This window comes from Haliotis cracherodii, unplaced genomic scaffold (genome assembly GCF_022045235.1).
Source record: "Haliotis cracherodii isolate W230 unplaced genomic scaffold, xgHalCrac1.p SCAF_4, whole genome shotgun sequence".
Lineage (NCBI taxonomy): Eukaryota > Metazoa > Mollusca > Gastropoda > Lepetellida > Haliotidae > Haliotis > Haliotis cracherodii.
This window is the reverse complement of record NW_027266297.1, coordinates 39,528,494-39,550,895: the sequence shown is the minus strand read 5'-3', so window position 1 is coordinate 39,550,895 and position 22,402 is coordinate 39,528,494. Positions and strand designations below refer to the sequence as shown.

The 22,402-nt window shown below is 41.0% G+C and overlaps 1 protein-coding gene across 2 annotated transcripts in view; it reads left to right on the top strand.

The window, feature by feature from the left end:
* LOC139478489 (uncharacterized) overlaps nt 1-15,695 on the top strand; it is a 52,556-nt gene extending 36,861 nt beyond the window's left edge. Inside the window, exons 13-20 of one of the 2 annotated variants that reach the window (XM_071260976.1) lie at nt 2,131-2,189; nt 3,851-4,146; nt 4,814-4,935; nt 5,607-5,662; nt 6,508-6,680; nt 9,624-9,766; nt 11,972-12,063; nt 14,181-14,269. In XM_071260976.1, coding sequence (XP_071117077.1) covers nt 2,131-2,189; nt 3,851-4,146; nt 4,814-4,935; nt 5,607-5,662; nt 6,508-6,680; nt 9,624-9,766; nt 11,972-12,063; nt 14,181-14,187 — 948 coding nt within the window. In that variant the 3' untranslated portion in view covers nt 14,188-14,269. Of the gene's footprint in view, nt 1-2,130; nt 2,190-3,850; nt 4,147-4,813; nt 4,936-5,606; nt 5,663-6,507; nt 6,681-9,623; nt 9,767-11,971; nt 12,064-14,180 lie in introns of both variants that reach the window. The other variant, XM_071260975.1, reaches the window with a different exon arrangement.
* Nucleotides 15,696-22,402: the final 6,707 nt, after the last annotated feature.

The following is a 22,402-nucleotide window of genomic DNA, read 5'->3' as shown; positions in this document are numbered from 1 at the left end:
ACATTGCCTTGCCCTAGTTTTATTGTGTGTGGTTGCATATGTTCCTTTCTTAGAACTATCTCTCTTGTCTGTTGTCTTTGACCTATCAGCTATTCCATGTTTTACCTCTGAAGCTATCGTTTGGAACTCTGCTTCTTGCAGAATCCATTCCCTAAGCGTCTCAACAGACTCTTGTCTTTGGTGCTCAAATAACCATCTGTGGAACTGAGTAATCATAGGCTCATTCATTTTCTTAACCAGTAGTGAATACAAACATCCACTACCAAGTTCCTCTATTTTATCAGATTCCCTCAGACTGACTACAGCTACATCAAGCATGTCTGCAAATCTGTCCATATCCTTAGCATTCCCTAATCGTATTGGCTTGAAATTGTATATTTCTTCCAATTGCAATGCTACCTGGCGTCTCCTGCCGCCATATTTTCTGTCCAATCTCTCCAAGGCTACATCATAGACCGAAGCACTGTGACCTAGCCTTGCAACTATGTGTGCTGCTTCTCCAGAAAGGTACTGCTTCAATTGCAGAAGTTTATATTCATTGGTGGCTGGAGCTTTATCAACACATGCCATAAAAGCAGACTTCCAGCCTTCATATTCTCTGACATCGCCAGAAAATACTGGAATGGAAACTCTCCTCAATTGTTTCCACATGTCTTCACCTAAATTGTGTTGCCTAGATGACTTACCTGAAGTTGTATAACACCCTTTTGTGTTATCTGGGACTGGTGTCCGTTTCATATCCATATTTGACCTTTGTTGAAAATGGCCTAAATTGAACGCAGCATGTTTGTAACCTTGGTTACTGATTTGTCCAGTGCCACCACTGTCCAAGTCATGCGACCGATTCGCATCGAATTGGCGAGACCTTAACATTTCTGACTGAATGCTTTTTGCGTCCGAACTAACATGTGATCTATTCTTAAGAAATGTTTCAGCCTTATCAAGGGCAAGTTCAATTTCATCTTCAACAGTTTCTATCTCCTTACTAGTTTTCTGAACTTTCTCTAGGTCACCAACCCAGTTGTAGGCTTCTAGTAATTCCACTATGAGACCTATAGCCTTGCTTTGCAGAAAACTTACCTGATCAATTAGACTCCTAATTGTCTTACAATCTGGTGTCTCAAGTTCAACTAAATTCAACAATTTGTTCTTTGATTTTGTCAAAGCTGACTTTGAAATAGTTTTCTGATGCTTAAGTTTAGCTATTTTTAGCTCAAGCTCAGAAGTGTTCTGTTTTAGTCCAACGTCTGAAGAAGTGTACTGTTTCAGCGCTACGTCTGAAGAAGTATCCTTTTCTATTTCCGCCTTACTCGCAGACCCTAACTGCGACATAATGCTTGCATGTAACAGTCAGCTATACCTAATGCTAAACTAACGAAAGCCTAATACAAAACTAAAATATTCTAACCAGAGAAACCACGCTCTGCTACCAAATGTTGCGCAGTGGAACTGAATATTTGAGCGTGGTTTAACTTAAATGAAAACTAATGTAAAATTTGTATGACTTACCTTTTTTGTATGAATCCAGGAACTAAACGTGATAACCTGTTATAAAACTATGAAGATCTATAAGGAACTAAACGTGATTACCTGTTATTATATGAAGAAAAGATGAATAAACCTCAAATGATAGAAACTAAATGCTTATTCTTAACAGCTACTCCTAAGGAAGTCTTAACACTGTCAAACACTGTCTAACGCCATGTCTAACACCATCTAACTCATCCGCTCTCTAACGAACATTCTAACGAACTCTCCCCAACTCTCTAACTCTCTAACCATCTTACTAACCATCTAGCGAACTCTCTAACCAGCTCTGACCAACTCTCTAGCGAACTATGACCAACTGTCTAACTGATGCGCGCTACCGCCTTATATTTGCTCACATCCTCACATTTCACGTGCAGTCACAGCCATACGTTGGTGTGTTCAGGCGATGCGATCGTTATGCATCGGGTGTGTTTTGAAGAACATATTCTTTATTTAAAACTAACACGAGTGCACGTGAAGCGCGATCTATAGGCTCCGGGTGCGTTTTGGAGCACATTTTTAATGAACAGACATGTCTTCAGAACAAGACCCTTCCCTTGTCAATACATGTACTTCAACCAAAACCTTTCTCAACTTTAGTCATCATCTGACGCTGTGATCGGATGGGTTGAGGGTTCCACAACTCACATCTCCGACAGGTATGTACTGTAGTCCAGAGTGATATGTGACAATCAAGTGTGTAGCTGGAGTGGTGTATAACATAAAGGTATGTAGCTACATCGATGTATCACAGACAGCTATGTACGTGTAGTCTAGAGTGATACGCTACAATCAAGTGTGTAGCTGGAGTGATATATAACATATAGGTATGTAATTACATTGATGTATCACAGACAGCTATGTACGAGTAGCTGGAGTGATACGCTACAACCAAGTGTGTTGCTAGAGTGATATATATCATATAGGTATGTAGCTATATTGATGTATCTCAGACAGCTTTGTACGAGTAGCTGGAGTGATACGCTACAACCAAGTGTGTAGCTAGAGTGATATATATCATATAGGTATGTAGCTACATCGATGTATCTCAGACAGATATGTACGTTTAGTCTAGAGTGATATGCTACAATCAAGTATGTAGCTAGAGTGTTATACTAGTATAACATATAGGTATGTAGTTACATTGATGTATAACAAACAACTATGTTTTAGATTGATATTATTTCAAGCAGGCATGTAGCTAGATTGATATATCACACAGGTATGTAGCGAGATTAATACAACTCAGGTGTTGCTAGATTGAAATATTTCAGACAGCTATGTAACTACCTGCATTTACTTCATTCAGTTGTGTAGCTTGAGTGATATGTCTCAGACGGTGTGTAGCTAGACTGTTATGTTTCAGACAGGTGTGTAGCTAGACTGTTTTATGTCTCGGGCAGGTGTGTAGCTAGACTGTTATGTCTCGGGCAGGTGTTTAGCTAGACTGTTATGTCTCGGGCAAGTGTGTAGCTAGACTGTTATGTCTCGGGCAAGTGTGTAGCTAGACTGTTATGTCTCGGGCAGGTGTGTAGCTAGACTGCTATGTCTCAGGCATGTGTGTGTGTAGCTAGACCGTTATGTCTTAGACAGGTGTGTAGCTGGACTGTTATGTCTCAGGCAGGTGTGTAGCTAGACTGTTATGTCTCAGGCAGGTGTGTAGCTAGACTGTTATGTCTCAGGCAGGTGTGTAGCTAGACTGTTATGTCTTAGACAGGTGTGTAGCTAGGCTGATATGTCTAAGGCAGGTGTGTAGCTAGACTGTTATGTCTCAGGCAGGTGTGTAGCTAGACAGTTATGTCTCAGGCAGGTGGGTAGCTAGACTGTTATGTCTCAGGCAGGTGGGTAGCTAGACTGTTATGTCTCAGACAGGTGGGTAGCTAGACTGTTATGTCTCAGACAGGTGGGTAGCTAGACTGTTATGTCTCAGGCATGTGTGTGTGTAGCTAGACTGTTATGTCTTAGACAGGTGTGTAGCTAGACTGTTATGTCTCAGACAGGTGTGTAGCTAGACTGTTATGTCTTAGACAGGTGTGTAGCTAGACTGTTATGTCTCAGACAGGTGTGTAGCTGGACTGTTATGTCTTAGACAGGTGTGTAGCTAGACTGTTATGTCTCAGGCAGGTGTGTAGCTAGACTGTTATGTCTCAGGCAGGTGTGTAGCCAGGCTAATATGTGCAGCTAAATGTGGATATTAATATTTGTAATCGATTTTGTTTACCCAAAGTTGTAACTGCACAATTGATTTCGATCTGTGGTATATGAATCAGTATGATAAACTAGTATCAAAATATCTGTCATTAACAAACATTATTTCCAGGTTCATCACAGGATACAGTCCCCCACAAATTGACACAGTGGATAACTTAGTGGATAAATCAGGAAAACTCACCAATGGAGTGACTGAGATAAAGTTCTCCCGTAAAAGAAATACCAGTCAGCCTCAGGACTTCACTTTCACCGATGCCGACACCGGGTGTCCGTTCTTGTTGTTTCCAGTGGGCGGGGCATATGATTCATCAAGTCTGGCCATCTCCCAACACGCAGCCACGCCCCAGGTGTCCGCTCAGAGAATATGCTTCAGCAGCACCTGTGCAAGTCAAGCAAACAATGGAGGTAAAAAGGCACCATCTTAAATATATGTGACTCAAAAACAGTTTCCAAATAACGGAAAATATTCTAATAACAAGAAATACGGTAAATCATACACTAGGGCTATGTACAATATATTTTGCTTTTAGAATCAGATAAAAAAGAAAGAGGGTTTCTTTGTTTCTCGTTAGGAAAATTCATAAATATACTGCCGTACAAAAGAAAGTATACACTTGAAAACTGGATTTGACCAAGAAACTCAAACTCAGTTGTATATTTTCTTTCTGGCTGTTTGAAGTATCTGACAAGTATGTGACGGGGTATTGATGTCGGGGGGAGGGGGTTGTGGGGGGGGGGGGGGGGGGGGCGTTTGCGAAGGAGAATGGATTCAGTCATCAATGTTGTTTCTTGATGGTCATATTATTCACCATGCAGTTTCAATATTCTAAGGATCTATGCACCGCTTAATGATGGACTTTGTTCTTATGCTATCTTGCAGCTCATCTTTTCAGAGAGCGGCGTGGTAGCCTAGTGGTTAAAGCGTTCGCTCGTCACACCGAAGACCCGGGTTCGTTTCCCCACATGGGTACACGTGATGCCCATTTCTGGGGTCCCCTGCCATGAAAATGCTGCAATATTGCCAAAAGCGGCGTAAACCCATATCCATTCCACCCTATTTTCTTCATCACAGGTCCCGAACCATCACTGAAGCTCGTGGTCTCCCTGCGCCTTCCTAATCTGAAGTATACAACGGAATACGCCAACAAGCTCTCCGCGCCATACATGAATCTGAAGAACCAATTAGAGAAAGCGGTAAGGCAATACCCACGTTAAAATAAAAATATACTTTTCACACACTTCTTAGTTAAATATAACCGTCTGCCTATTGTGCAAACATTTTCAAAATATAGTATGTTGTATACATGCATAATAATGATAAACATGCATAATGAATACTGGCATTCAGGGTGTAAGTACAACCTCTGTTGTTCAAATCAGATGTTCTACATATATATTGTACCGCTGTACTGTTGTCGGCCTTGCTTACTAATGTCAATAGTAAAAGTGACAACGGAAGAGATTGAGACGAGGTATATACAATCGCATTGTAATCAATGCGAATGGTTTAGAAATGAACAGAGTCACTTGACTATGCCAATGAAGAAGACACTGTGCAGTTGGTGATACAATGGAGCGCCTTTTGAAGCGGAAGGTACCGTTCCGGTGAAGGTATCCGAAATAATATTTTTCCTGATTAACGAATCTACGTTTCCGTGATTAATCTAGGATTAGCGGGGTTTGGACTAATGAGGTTTTACTGTGATCACATAAGAAATAGCTACCATACAACTACACAAATCCCATAACTATCAAAGTATTCTATAGTTTCCCCAATTTTCCCATGCTGACATTCACTCATAGTCGAACTTAGCCCAGTGTGTTTATTAAAAGATTTTACATTGCGATGTGTTGCCACTTTTCAGATGACTGAGCTCAGTAAACCTGATTCTGTAAAGAACATTGAGGTCATCAATATCAGGTACGTCATGCCACTACCACGTACGTGGCCTTCATCGACATGTATAGATGAGTGAGTGAGTGAGTATGGTTTTACGCCACTTTTAGCAATATCCCAGCAATGTCACGGCAGAGGACACCAGAAATGGGCTTCAGACATTGTACCCATGTCGGGAATCGAACCCGGTTCTACGGCGGGACGAGCGAACGCTTTAACCACTGTATAGATCAGACTCAATGGAAAATGGATTTTTTTAACAAACCTCGTAGGAACATGTAATTATTAGATTTGATTGCTCTCTGATACATGTGAGTCAATCTGACTGTATTTCCTCGTAATGTGTTTACAATAAGGCTGCATTTTCAGACAAATTGAGACGTTGAAAAATTGTGAAAATATACTTCCACAGATGAAAGCAGATCTTATCATCTGAGCAGCCACCCCGGGAGTTGTTTTTACTTTAGAATGTGTAGGTCGTTGAATGGTAACGCCGCGTTCACAGCAATGTCACGGCGGGGTAGCACCAGAGTTTGGTTCATACATTACATCTGTGTAGGGAAACAAACCGAGACCTCTGGTATGACGAGACAACGCTCTCTCCACTAAGCTAACCCCCTTTTGACTTAAGATATGTTGTGGACCGTTGTTGGCACTGAGTCCATAATTGGAACAGTCCGCCATGATATAGCTAGGATGTTTGCGACTGTGAGCCAGACCTATGTGTTGACAAGGCCGTAGTTAATTTTTTTTACAGGGGGTGTAGGGGTGGTTGGGGGGGGGGGGGCGAATATTTGTACAAGTATCACTTGTCCCCAACTTGTATTTTCATGATTCAAATAAAACTGTTTTCTTTTTAAAAAATCCAGACGGGGGAGCGTCATTGCTGACTTCCAGATCACACCCACATCCGGCACTATCAACGAACAGGCCCTGAAAGCTGACACAGAAAAGTTCTTCGGATCTATTCAAAAAAGTGGCAGTTTAGGAACCGTTGCTGTGGACGCCGGCTACCTTAAAATCACAAATCCTGCTGACACAGGTGGGTTGAACATTGCCAGTGTTGACATGAACGTTACCTTTATTTGTACAACAGATTCTCCACGGTTCGGGGTACCATTTGACCCTATTTCTCTAATGTAATTAGAGGTAATTATATATAATGGTGGCTGGACTTCCGAAGAAAAGAGAGTATACACCAGGTTTGATGGTGGCTAAAAATGAAACGAAAAAGGGTTATTCCATGGAGTATTTGATGCGGGTATCATGGTTATGATCTGGGCTTGAGGTTGCATTTGATACGGGCTTGCAGTGTTTCGGCAACCGTTTTCAACCTAGAAATGTTTTGATAGCATTTTTAATTTCTTCAATTCAAGGGTTTCCCTTCTCTAAGTGTATCAATTGTAGTGGCACTTTTGACATTTTACAAGACATGGATATGTTGCAACCATAATCAGAAAAGTTTGAAACGAATTGGTGCTGTCGACAGTGGCTATCTTTCATCTTCTGCTGTGCACTCACTGTACAGTGTAACTGTGCACCTATGGTTGTGGGTTCAAATCCACATTTAGGTGCCTACAATTATAACATGCACATTCATGGACCACAGTTATGTGTGTACTATTATAACATGCACATTCATGGACCACATTTATGTGTGTACTATTATAACGTGCACATTCATGGACCACATTTATGTGTGTACTGTTAAAACATGCACATTCACGGACCACATATTTGTGTGTACTATTATAACATGCACATTCACAGACCACATATTTGTGTGTACTATTATAACATGCACATTCATGGACCACATTTATGTGTGTAGTATTATAACATGCACATTCACGGACCACATATTTGTACTGTTATAACATGCACATTCATGGACCACATTTATGTGTGTACTATTAAAACATGCACATTCACGGACCACATATTTGTGTGTACTATTATAATATGCACATTCATGGACCACATTTATGTGTGTACTATTATAACATGCACATTCACGGACCACATATTTGTACTATTATAACATGCACATTTACGGACCACATTTATGTGTGTACTATTAAAACATGCACATTCATGGACCACATTTATATGTGTACCATTATAACATGCACATTCATGGACCACATTTATGTGTGTACTATTATAACATGCACATTCACGGACCACATATTTGTACTATTATAACATGCACATTTACGGACCACATTTATGTGTGTACTATTAAAACATGCACATGTATGGACCACATTTATATGTGTACCATTATAACATGCACATTCATGGACCACATTTATGTGTGTACTATTATAACATGCACATTCATGGACCACATTTATATGTGTACTATTATAACATGCACATTCATGGACCACATTTATATGTGTACAATTATAACATGCACATTCATGGACCACATGTATGTGTGTACTATTATAACATGTACATTCATGGACCACATATTTGTGTGTACTATTATAACATGCACATTCACGGACCACATATTTGTGTGTACTATTATAACATGCACATTCATGGACTATGTTTATGTGTGTACTATTATAACATGCACATTCATGGACCACATTTATGTGTGTACTGTTAAAACATGCACATTCATGGACCACATTTATGTGTGTACTATTATAACGTGCACATTCATGTACCACATTTATGTGTGTACTATTATAACATGCACATTCATGGACCACGTTTATGTGTGTACTATTATAACATGCACATTCATGGACCACGTTTATGTGTGTACTATTATAACATGCACATTCACGGACCACATATGTGTGTGTACTATTATAACATGCACATTCATGGACCACGTTTATGTGTGTACTATTAAAACATGTACATTCATGGACCACATTTATGTGTGTACTATTATAACATGCACATTCATGGACCACATTTATGTGTGTAGTATCATAACATGCACATTCACGGACCATATATTTGTACTATTATAACATGCACATTCATGGACAACGTTTATGTGTGTACTATTAAAACATGCACATTCAAGGACCACATATTTGTGTGTACTATCATAACATGCACATTCATGGACCACATTTATGTGTGTAGTATTATAACATGCACATTCACGGACCACATATTTGTACTATTATAACATGCACATTCATGGACCACATTTATGTGTGTACTATTAAAACATGCACATTCATGGACCACATTTATATATGTACCATTATAACATGCACATTCATGGACCATGTTTATGTGTGTACTATTATAACATGCACATTCATGGACCACATTTATGTGTGTACTATTATAACATGTACATTCATGGACCATGTTTATGTGGTTTCTATTAAAACATGCACATTCATGGACCACATTTATGTGTGTACTGTTAAAACATGCACAATCATGGACCACATTTATGTGTGTACTTTTAAAACACGTGCATATACACTTTTCCTCTCATATGCTGGTGGTCCAGTCGTCTAAGGTGCCGCAATTCGCTGTGCAGAGTTGCGTCCCTAGGCAACGCCAGAAACCTATGATTGTGGGTTCGAATCCCGGTTCGCCCCGATTATGTACATGTATCTAGGTTTGTCAGCACCATATCCGTGCTCTTGGGTTTCACCGAAGTGGTAAACGTCTAAGACCTGCATCACTTCGGGCTTTCCTCCCACATTAAGCTGACACGCCGCGATATGACTGGAATAGTGTTAAAAGCAGCGTTAACCCCAACTCACTCACTCACTCACTGGTTATTTCAATCATTATTTTCGAATACCGCTTTGCCCCGGTTATGTATCTTGATTTTTCAGCGCTCGGCTGGCCCTCGTGCGTTTCACCAAAGTGGTAAACGTCCGAGACCTGCTTCACTTCGGGATTTCCTCCCACATTAAGCAGACACACCGTTAACAGCGGCGTTAAACCAAACTCACTCACTCACATTATGACTTCATTCTATGTACAGATGATAATGATGACATGGACCACCACATGGGTCTCACACTCCTAGAGAAGATCGTCATCGGCGTCAGCGCTGCTTTCATCGTTGTCGGCATCGTCGTATGCATCTGTAAGATCAGGGAGATGAAGACAATGAAGACGTCTTCGGTATGTCAATGTCATGAGATTATATCATAGCGCACCGTCCATCCTTCGTGGACCGACCTTTATTGTCTCCGGCGTTTTATTACAGATTTCATTTTTTGAATTTTATATGCTACAAACGTCAATCCCTGCGTCGTGGAATTCATTTCTTCATTCAGAAATAGTTCATGCTTAATATGAGGTATATTGTGCAGACTAAGAAATAGTTCATGCTTAATACGGGGTATATTGTGCAGACTAAGAAATAGTTCATGCTTAATGCGAGGTATATTATGCAGAGTAAGATATAGTTCATGCTTAATACGAAGTATATTGTGCAGACTAAGAATAGTTCATGCTTAATACGAGGTATATTGTGCAGAATAAGAAATAGTTCATGCTCAATACGAGGTATATTGTGCAGACTAAGAAATAGTTCATGCTTAATACGGGGTATATTGTGCAGACTAAGAAATAGTTCATGCTCAATACGAGGTATATTGTGCAGACTAAGAAATAGTGTATGGATCGGATACGTAGTTTATGCGTCGTTTTAAGTAGTTTCAATTGGACTGGAATACTTTCATTAAGCCATCTTCCCGTAATTGCAATGATTTAAAGTACAGCAATGAAAGATTAAGAGAACAATCATACCAAATAGTAAGCCGTTTCAGCATGGTAATGAGTTTCAATACCGTATCTAAGAAATATGGTGAATATGTTTGGGATAACCATGCGCCATGAGGGGTGGTTGACATCATCTTGCCAGATTTCTTCCCAGAGGACAACTTCAATTATTCGAAAAGTTTAAAAGAAGTTATTTCACCGATCGATAATTGATGTAGATGCGTCACCTTGATTGACAATTATGATAGAACAATGTTATCTTGATGGATACTTTAGGTCATAGGGGAGGTAATTTGAACAGCGTAACGACGTCACCCATTATGACGTAACTCAAAAAGTGTGCTTTATCACAGGATATGTTAGCAAAGTATCTTAGAATAACCGGTAAACTGTGATCAGAAATATATATATACGTCTTTAGAAAGTACTTATCCTGTAGAAAAGTATAATGAAATAATTTAGTTAATTAATATACACATGTAACGTTAACTTACTATCCAATATCACAGCTGGCAAATGACTTTGCATTCGAAAATGGATCATACGAGTTTTATAGAAGCAAGAAGGACCAAGCAGTCTACCCTTGTGAACACACAGTAAAAGTCATTTGGTAAAATTGTAATTTTACTCGCACACTTTGTGTATTTTGGCATGGTCTTCTTGCGACTTGTTTTATCTTATTCACTTTCATATTGCATGATTTTGTTTTTGTTTCATCCTTATGTGGTATATTTCTTTTGGGGTATCCTGTATTTGAAGGTGAAGGTTATACGGTCATACATTTTAGTTTATAATCATTCGGTTTTTTTCGCTTGAATCGTCTATTTTATTATTTATTTTGTGTTAAGTCTATTTATAACATATACTATCGTTGGCGTATTTTATGTATACGAGGATTATGATTAATATATTAAGTATTGGAATACGCCTAATACCCAATACGTCTTTACGCCCTAAGACTGGATTTTATAATAAAGAGAACAAAAGTGGGCGTCATGGTCCAATTCAAACATGGCCGTCGCTACTGCCATTTTGAAAATTTCCTTTTAGCTTATTACTAGATATATCACTGTGATTTGATATGTGGTAAATGTGTGAGTGGTGTGTGCTACCGGTTAATGCAGAACGTGCTTTTCGCGAACACCTGGTGTCATCACTGATTTTCAGCGATTCATTCCTATAATTGTTAGCCCTAGTTTGCCTTTTACCCCCAATGGAATATGTGTCGGCAGACTGTTCATTCTCTGTCGTTGATGTTTTATATTTACGTATACCAAAACATATATGCATGTTGGGCTCGGCTATAACCTTCGGGTATACATCTGCTGAAATGCATAACCGACAAGTTTAAGATCACAGAAGTGATGTTCTAACACCCAGTATATTGCAAGCGTTATTGAATACATGTGCGTGTGTGCATTCGTGCGTGCGTCCGTGCGTTCGTGCGTGCGCTTGCGTTTTGCATTTGCATTCGCTAATGTTCTTTCAATTACCACTCATTATTGTTGCAAAATTAAACGGACTCATGTGGGCTTCACCCTCTGGGCATTATTTCTTGTCATCATAATCGTTTCTTGTAAAACTGTACATTTGCCTCAACAGATAACAAAAGAAGGCCCCCCCTATGAACCATACTTCGAACGCAATATGAGCAAAGATTACAACATTAATGCCAACCCTGAAAAAATGATTCGGTAAACACCAGTACAAATTTCGCCACAGTTACACAAGCAGCGCTTTTAAAGATGCACACCCTAATAAATAATATAACTATTCTGTACGTTGGCGGTGTCTCACACAGAAAGCTGTGAAGTATTAACACATTAACCTCTCCGAACACGGCTTAACTATTTCCTACTAAAGGTGCTCAAAGTCATTATGCTTAATTATCATATTTGCCTTCCATACTCACCATTAGAATATTTTATCACTGTATCATACGACAGACATTCAGGTATCTGGGCCCACTTGCACAAAGCCATCTTAGCGCTAAGTTGATAGTAACTCCCATACTTTAACATAGGCTTACGATAGTCTTAGCGCTAAGATCGTTTTGTGCAAGTGGGTCCTGGTCTTATAGTGGTCATGTATTTATCTGGTAATGGATGTGTAGGACTTATGTGTTGTATAAGTACATGTATGTGAGCAGGTGTTGGGTTTTAACGGCGAGTATCCTGATTGAGAGAGTTAAATTCTATCTTCGCATCGGCATTATTGCAGCCAAAAAACGTGAACTAGTTGATATATACACGTGTCCTAAATGAGGGAGGGCCTGTGCGGCCAGTTTAAACCCATGAACATAGGTTTGCTGCTGACATCTAAGGGGCACAACCGGAGTGGACCCTAAGGCATCGATGTCTCAGTTGTACCCTGGGTCGCGACTAATCACATGATGTCCTCAAACAACATTTGTTCTAACGTCCATAAATATATGGGGGTTCGATCCCCGGGCGCGTCATACCAAAAGACGTTAAAAGATGGTACTTGTTGTGACCCTGTCTGGCGCTCGGCATTAAGGGGCTAAAACAAGGACTGGTCGGCTCGGAGTCAGTATACTATGTCTGAGTGGGGTATTCATGTTTAACTGCGGCATGGTATCTCAGTGTGCTAGCACTATAAATCGGCATCAGTCCGGAGTAGTACAAGCAACCACACATACACGCGCGCGTGCATGCACGTCGCTATATAAGTGCAATGATCTTGGACGCGACGTTAAACCCAATTTCACCTCACCTCACAAGACAATGGTGGGCACCGGTGGCCCAGTCGTCTAAGGCGCAGCGATTGGCTGTGTAGATTTGCGTCCCTTGGTCACGCCAGAAAACTATGATTTCGGTTCGAATCCCGGTTCGCCCTGATTGTGTTTGTAGGTTTGTCAGCACCATACCCTTGATCGTGGGTTTCACCATAATGGTAAACGTCTAAGACCTGCATCGGGTTTCCTCCCACATTAAGCTGGCACGCTTATAACTGGAATACTGTTAAAATTGGCGTTAAACCCAACTCACTCACTCACTCACAACACAATGTGTATTTGAACAGTGTCTTACGTAACCCTAACGTCAAGCGCTTGCAGGAGCAGAAGTGGCACAGTCGTTAAAGGCGCCGCAAATAGCGTGCCAGAAAAAATCATGGGTTCGAATCCCATTATGGCTATAGCAATGTTGGTTTCCCCACGAAAGACCAGCATCACTTCTCGATTTCATTATATTTCAAGCTGATACGGCTTGATATAACAGAAATACTGTTCAAAGCAGGGTTAAACCATGCTCACTCACACAAAGGCAAAACATATCTTGCATCTGCTCACATAGGAGCGGTATCTCATGTATACTTATGACGAGTAACGTGCACGTTACACTTCTTTTTCAAAATCCACATTTTTCAGTAATTACAGGGGGCACGGGTAGCCCAGTCGTCTAAGGGATGTGCAGAGTTGTGTCCCTTGGCAACGCCAGAAACCTATGATTGTGGGTCGAATCCCGGTTCGCCCCGATTATGTTTCTAGGTTTGTCAGCACCATACCCGTGTTCGTGGGTTTCACCGAAGTGGTAAACGTCTGAGACCTGCATCACTTCGGGCTTTCCTCCCTCATTGAGCCGACACGCCGTGATATAACTGGAATACTGTTAAAAGCGGCGTTAATCCAAACTCACTCACTCAGTAATTACACCCAGGAACATGACGCAATATTATTTATTTTACAGAGTTAATCCATTTGGAAATGTACATCCATGTTTACATCCATCAATAGGGAAAAACAGGGGTATCAATTATATGTTTACGTTGCCTCGTATTGTTTGTGTTACAGAGTCTAGAGAAACTACACAGCGGCAGGGGTGGCAACGGCAGCAACGGAAGTCCATCACTAAACGAAAATGAGAAAAAAAGATACATTCCAACCGGAAGTACATCATCAAACTCATCGCGCATGACATATGACCAGTTCCTCAACACTGTCGCCCATGAGAAGAAGGGGATCCCTGATGCGCACAGAAACAAGATGTACGATGTCTACGTGCCTTAGATTGTGTATGTGTAATAGTGTATGCATGCCCATTTTGAAAAGAACCCGAAATTATTTGAAGGACATGCATCAATAAAACATTTTAACCACATGCACATGATATAGTCGGAATCGTATAATGGACAGAGATTTCGTATGTAAGCGGAAAAGGTTTTGTTGCTCTAATTTAGATGTGTATTGTTTATGCTTTCCATAACGATCTGAAAGCTCCCGGTCAAAAGAACGTATACACCCATGTTTGATGGTGGCTGAAAATGGAACAAAAAAAGAAATAGTTATTCGATGGTAATGTGATAGGTTTGGACATAACGTTTGCAGTATTTCGGCGACTGTTATTCTTTGGCCCGGCAGAATGTATTTGTGTGACGTCTTATTGTATATGCGGCTTGGAAGAAAGAGGTTTTTTTTAAACTTATGTATGATTGCTTTACTTGTAAACAGATATAACTTTAACAAGTATTTTAATCAGCAACACGCCTAAACCAAGCTGCGGATGTACTTCTGTATAACAACATATACCATCCCAATGTATCTCATGATTATCCGTGGATGTTTTTGTCTGTTTTGTGCAATAACATAGCGCCCAAAGGATATTGAGAAATCCACTTCTGTTTAAGATAATTATAATCACGATTTTGACGATGAGCGCTGGTCGCTGCCCCCTTGCTCTAAGTAGTGAAATATTCACCATATCTTTATCACTACACTGGAATGCAGGTTGTCTTACACTTAAGGACATTTAACGATTATTATATCTAGCGTCACATTTTGCACGTAATGTATAAGATCCGTTGTTTGTTCACTTTCTATGAAGAGTGAAGGGTGTATTGAATTGTCCTTTATGGGTGCACATTTGACTAATTTAGATGTATCTTTCCATAATCCCAGCTGTTATTTGACGTATGTGTAATTTCGTTTTCAAAGTTAAAATCTTAAACATTTACATTATCATATATGTGTATTTTGTCCTTTGATTGTTTTAATTCCAGCTGTTATTTGACGTCTCTGCAATTTCGTTTTCCAAGTTAAAATCTTAAACATTTACATTATCATATATGTGTATTTTGTCCTTTGATTGTTTTAATTCCAGCTGTTATTTGACGTCTCTGCAATTTCGTTTTCCAAGTTAAAATCTTAAACATTTACATTATCATATATGTGTATTTTGTCCTTTGATTGTTTTAATTCCAGCTGTTATTTGACGTCTCTGCAATTTCGTTTTCCAAGTTAAAATCTTAAACTTTTACATTATTATATAGGTGTATTTTGCCCCGTGAAATAAATAAAATCTGAACACTTGGTCTGGTTTGATTTGTGGTGACAAACTAATTCATTTGGATTCAGCTTGGTTATTGTCTCGCACATTTCCTGTCTGAAGGGGGCACGGGTGGCCCAGTCGTCTAAGGCGCCGCGATTCGCTGTGCAGAGTTGCGTCCCTTGGGCAGGCCAGAAACCTATGATTGTGGGTTCGAATCACGGTTCGCCCCAATTATGTTTCTAGGTTTGTCAGCACCATACCCGTGCTCGTGGGTTTCACCGAAGTGGTAAACGTCTGAGACCTGCATCACTTCGGGCTTTCCTCCCACATTAAGCTGACACGCCGTGATATAACTGGAATACTGTTAAAAGCGGCGTTAAACCCAACTCACTCACTCACTCGTGGTGTCAAACAATGTTGATAGCGAGATACCTCTGGTGCCACCTGGTACATAAGATGGTTCTGAATGATATTTTATCACCAGGCGAAAAACGATTGTACTGTAGGCCTATTGACCTTCAATACCAAAGTGGCATATACACAAACAGCACACCTGGTATTTTCGTCATGTGTTTGACATTCATGTTGGACAAGGAATCTAGATTTACACATACAAATTTACCAAATGAATTATTAAAATCACATCGACAGGTGATATATCATGCAATTTCAAAATAATATGCATATGTGTGAATATATACACTAGATTTGCATAAACTTTGTAAAAATGAGAATAATCAATGATGTGACAAGTGAACGTGTATCCAAGCTGTCTTATCGGGTATGCATGTTCCACGACACATAACTGGAATGGGTTGTTTTTTTGCCGTTATAACACCTTCGGACAACGCAGAGTAATCCTTATACTATATTAAACTTCATAAAGTCAAAAGTACGCGTATCTAACATAAGCATAGTTTTATTTTGCAAAGTTCCAAAACTTGGAAATAATGTCGAATTACTTGCCAGCAGGCAGGTGTAGAAATAAATAATTTCATTACGAAATACTACAGCAATATTTACTCTATACAGCTGACAACCTCCAGATACAGTATTATCGTGTTACCAGGAGTGATGGTCCCCGTGGAAACATGGTGGGACTCAAGGGTCAGAGGTTGTGAAGGAATCACAACCTGTTGTACTAGTCCGGACTGATGCCGATTAATAGTGCTAGCTCACTGAGATACCATGCCGCAGTTTAACATGAATACCCCACTCAGACACAGTATACTGACTCCGAGCTGACCAGTCCTTGTTTTAGCACCTTATGCCGAGTGCCAGACAGGGTAACAACAAGTACCATCTATTAACGTCTTTGATATGACGCGGCCGGGAATCGAACCCCTAACCTCCCGCTCTCTGGGCGGACGCTCTACCACTAGACCACGGAGGCGGTGAACAGTTTCTAGAAGGCTTACTGTACCCATATAAGAGCAAGACCAGGACGATTCGAGGCTTTCAACGGCGAATCTACTTGCCCATGGATATATACCTAACTGAAAACACTGACCTTTATGTCAGCCTCCAACACTGATTCCTGGAATCAAGAGCATGGAGCATGTGCCTCTTACAAGACATTCGACTGTGACAAATTCTGGACATTCGGAAATGCACCAATCTCATTAACATCAGATCTTAGTTCTCGCTGAACAAAGATCTGAGAACATCCCAAAACGGGTCACGACAGAAAGGCCTTCATTCAACCAATCAAAGCGTCGCTTACCAGATCAATCAGAATGTGTTTTCTAATCACGCAACCTCGAAAACGTTAACATGGTGTACTCCGAACGACAGTTACGGCCCGTACGACTGAATCCGTCTAAATTATCGCCTATCTCTCGCTTCCGTGAGACAAACATTTGAATGGAGGAGGCGTTGCACAGTACGAGGGAACCACTGCCATACAATCTCAACTATATATTGGACCTTCCGGAATGTTCGTTTGTTCAGTTTTCAAAATTTTAATCGAGAACTGTGTCAACATATATTCCCAGCGTAGTCTGAAATGGAAGTCGCCAGGTTGAAACGAGTGCCGTAAAGCTCGAGGAAGCTGCTTTCTTCTTGGCTGATGTCTACTTCTTGTTAGTCATTTCACTGGTTGGTCAAAGTTCGCGAAAGGTCGTTCTGACGTGACCCGTGATGGGATGTCCTCAGATCTTTGTTAAGCGGCAGCAAGAACTTCGATCTGATTTTAAAGAGATTGGAAGTGCACTGACGTATGTTGTTTATTGCTGCTGCCACATATTTTACCTATTGTATTGCCATTTCTATTGTAAACCTAATCCTGTGTGTTTTAATTCATTGATCTAGGGCGGTCGGGTAGCCTAGTGGTTAAAGCGTTCGCTCGTCGCGCCGAAGACCCAGGTTCGATTCCCGACATGGGTACAATGTGTGAAGCCCATTTCTGGTTTCCCCCGCCGTGATATTGCTGGAATATTGCTAAAAAGCGGCGTAAAATCACACTCACTCACTCAATATTCATTGATATTCTGTGGTTACTTGCCGATTTCACAATTACTGAATTAACCTTCGCCTTTCAACTTGGGAATCAAATGACATCACCAATAGCCACACTCAGAGTTTAAGCAATCATTCACTCACCAGTTGTCATGGACTCGTCCTTGTCTTCAGAAAAGTCGTATCCACAATGAAATCCGTAGATCAAATAATCTTCTAAAAAGTAAACAATAAACCTGCCGTGTGATTCACATGATATAACACTGGAACAGTACTGAGTCGGCGACCCTACGGAATACGTTGAATTGTACACGTCTTTCCAGGAGACATGAAAACATTGCGATGGACCTCCTCTAACAATGACAGTGGTCGTTTCTTTTGTTACCAGTCTATATTCATCCTTTAGAATAGGCATTGTGCACTACTTCACATAAGCACTGACTGGTGGCACTACAAGAAAGACTGAAGACGGGTAGATATTCGTGAAAGGGACTAATGAAACAGTTAGCGTGTCGCCAGTATAATATCTGTCACCCTTATATGTGAAGACATGGTGAGTGGAAAACGTTATTTTCACGATGGCTCCATTGTTAGGAGTTGCAAAGACAAGAATGGTATGGGCGACAACTGCTGTGGGTTCGCATGTTAGGATTATGTATTCATTCCCGAGGTCTTTGATTTGGATGGGCGTGAAGAACGAACGGTAGTAATCGGAGCCAAATACACTCAACTGGAAATTAAATTTTACCTGTACTATGATGGATTTATTTTCAACTCCATCGGTTGTGAGACCGCCACCGTGGTCTAGTGGTAGAGCGTCCGCCCGGAGAGCGGAAGGTCCGGGGTTCTATCCCCGGCCGCGTCATACCAAAAGACGTTAAAAGATGGTACTTGTTGTTACCCTGTCTGGCGCTCGGCATTAAGGGGCTAAAACAAGGACTGGTCGGCACGGAGTCAGCATACTGTTTCTGAGTGGGGTATTCATGTTAAACTGCGGCATGGTATCTCAGTGAGCTAGCACCATTAATCGGCATCAGTCCGGGCTAGTACAAGCAGCCACACAAACACACACACGTACATGCACGTCGCTATATAAGTGCAATAATCTTGGACGCGACGATAAACCCCATCTCACCTCACCTCACCATCTGTTGTGAATGTCTCTCATACGCGGCAGTGAATGTGTACACCGTCCCAGTGCCGTTTGAAGGCTGAAACACCTCAATAACTCCACGCCCTTCTGATGTGGCAATGCGAATGGAAGGACACAGGTAGCCATGGAAGGCAACTCCTGGCCTGCAGAACAAAACATCAGTCATGACCAACAATGATATTTTTGAAGAAGTGTTGTGCGCTGTTAGAGACTAGTAGATTTAACCAGCAACCTTGAATAATCACACTGACATTCTTTCCTCAGTCCTCTGTGACAATATCATTTTTTTTTATTACAACACTGGCTGGTCACACGCCGCAGTGGATCCGGGTTCGATTTCCTATGTGGGTACAATGTGTGAAGTCTATTCTGTATCCCGGAATGATGGTAAAATGTTTGTTTGTTGTTTAACGCGGCACTCAGCAATATTCCAGCTATATGACGGCGGTCTGTAAATAATCAAGTCTGGACCAGACAAGCCAGTGATTGATAGCATGAGCATCGATCTACGCAATTGGAAGCATGAGCATCGATCTACGCAATTGGCATGCATCAACCAAGTCAGTGAGCCTGACCACCCGGTCCCATTAGTCGCCTATTACAAGAATAGCATAGATGTCTCTTACGGCAAGCATGGGCTGCTGAAGACCAATTCTAACCCGGGTCTTCTCGGGTCATTAATGGTACAAACATTTCTAGTTGTGTCACTTTTGCAAAACTGCCATAGATGTTTCAATCTTTTTTCTACACCACACAAATATAGAAGGTTAAATTGATAACGTAAAGCACGAGACGTGATCTCCTTAACGTGGTTTATATAACTCCTGTTATTCCGGGACAAGCCGAATAGCGACTCGTGCCCTTCTCATGACCATTGTTGCGACCGGGTTCCGTCTTAGCGCAAACAGGCATACCTAACACAATTGTCAACTCGTTGCGTAATGATTCCCATATATTTTCCCATATTTTATATATATTTCAGATGCGATTTAAAGCACATCGGGACATGCGTAATTATACAGTATGATTCAACACATTTAACTGTGTCTTGGTAATATCTTTAGATGCAACACATATGTAAAATCAAAAATTATTTCTGAGGGATTCTTTGACGAAGAACTGGAAGTCATATGCGCATTCTGATTGGTTTGTCGTATTTTCTCACGTAACATTCATCGATAGGGGAATGGGTCTTGTTGCAGGTTACAGAAAGGGGCCAGTGGTGACGAATGGGGGACGAGTCTTGTTGCAGGTTACGGAAAGGGGCGAGTGGTGACGAATGGGGGACGAGTCTTGTTGCAGGCTACGGAAAGGGGCGAGTGGTGACGAATGGGGGACGAGTCTTGTTGCAGGTTACGGAAAGGGGCGAGTGGTGACGAATGGGGGACGAGTCTTCTTGTAGGTTACGGAAAGGGGCGAGTGATGACGAATGGGGGACGAGTCTTGTTGCAGGCTACGAAAAGGGGCGAGTGGTGACGAATGATTGTGAGCACACTGTTACCCGTTCATTTGCCTCACATTCTGCGTGCTTAAAAAATATAGGATACTTCCTCGTTCTTGATCAAATTGCGACAATTTCACATTGAGAATGTTGGCTGAAACGATATCTTTGCATGCTTCGTTTTTTGGTCATTTTAACCTAATGTCATACATCTGTATTCTAGTTTTCCTTCTTTACATAATACCAAACTTCCCTATATAAGTGCATTAATCTTGGACGCGACGTTAAACCCCATTTCAGCTCGCCTATTAACGTCCATGTTTAAGCACTGTAACATGTCAACAAACATGGTCACATATCTGATTGTGTCCCAGCGTAGGGTAAATTGGTGTTTTCCATGTTAACAACAATAATTGCTTCCTGGTACTGAACAGAAAGATTGTAGTTGTTCACGGGTCCGTCGTTCAGATAACAAATGTCTATCGTTATAGCCGATTGAAGAAGCAGTTTGCTCAGGGACTGAAAACCCGATTTGTCTTCTTGGATGCGACCGCCTCCGTGGTCTAGTGGTAGAGCGTCCGCCCGGAGAGCGGAAGGTCCGGGGTTCGATCTCCGGCTGCGTTATACCAAAAGACGTTAAAAAATGGTACTTGTTGTTACCCTGTCTGGCGCCCGGCATTAAAGGGCTAAGACAAGGACTGGTCGGCTCGGAATCAGTAGACTGTGTCTGAGTGGGGTATTCATGTTAAACTGCGGCATGGTATCTCAGTGGGCTAGCACTATAAATCGGCATCAGTCCGGACTAGTACAAGCAGCCACACACACACGTGCGTGCACGTCGCTATATATGTGCAATAATCTTGGACGCGACGTTAAACCCAATTTCACCTCACCTCACCTCTTCTTGGATGCCGCTTGCAACTCTGACAAGTTCAATTACGTGATCTTGTGAACTTGCAGATAACATTTTATAATTATATCAAAAGTATACTCATGCGTGTCATTACAACATAGCCTAATCTAATGCCTATTGTCTATTTCAAGCTGTTTTAATTGTTGAAAAGCAGTGCATGTATCATCCATTGTATATCAAACGCAACATATCAATCTTGGGAAATAAAAAAAAGTTATTTTGTGAAATCAGTGCTCTACATGTGACCTAAATCAGTGCTAGATGACATATGATAATATTTGGACATGTCTACAGTCTGATATTGAGTAAATGGTGGATGTCTGTTGAATTTTGTCTTTTGTTTGTTTAAACCGTCTGCAAACTGGGGAAACTGCAACCTGCTGAACTACTTGAAAGTAAAGTTCATATTGTGAACCATCTTCCCGAGGCAAGGGCGTTAATAAAATATAACTGACTATAAAAGTCCAGTTTGCACCCTTGACGAACTAGGCTGACATTTCCAGGCTCGATCGTATCGCCATCAGTCGCTCTTACGAGTTATGTCCCTTCTATGGGATTCCATCACTGATATCTCTTGCATGTGCTTCAAACAAAATGGCGGCGCCCAGTCACGACGATATGATCGCCAATCAAGATCACTATTGTAATAAAACGGGCCTTACCCCGAAGTGCATCAAATCACTTGAGCACCTGGATTTACATGAACAGATTTGCAAAATATAAATCGACGCCCAGCTGACGGTACGCATGCTTTGCAAATCCTGCAGTCGTTCGAAACTTGCAC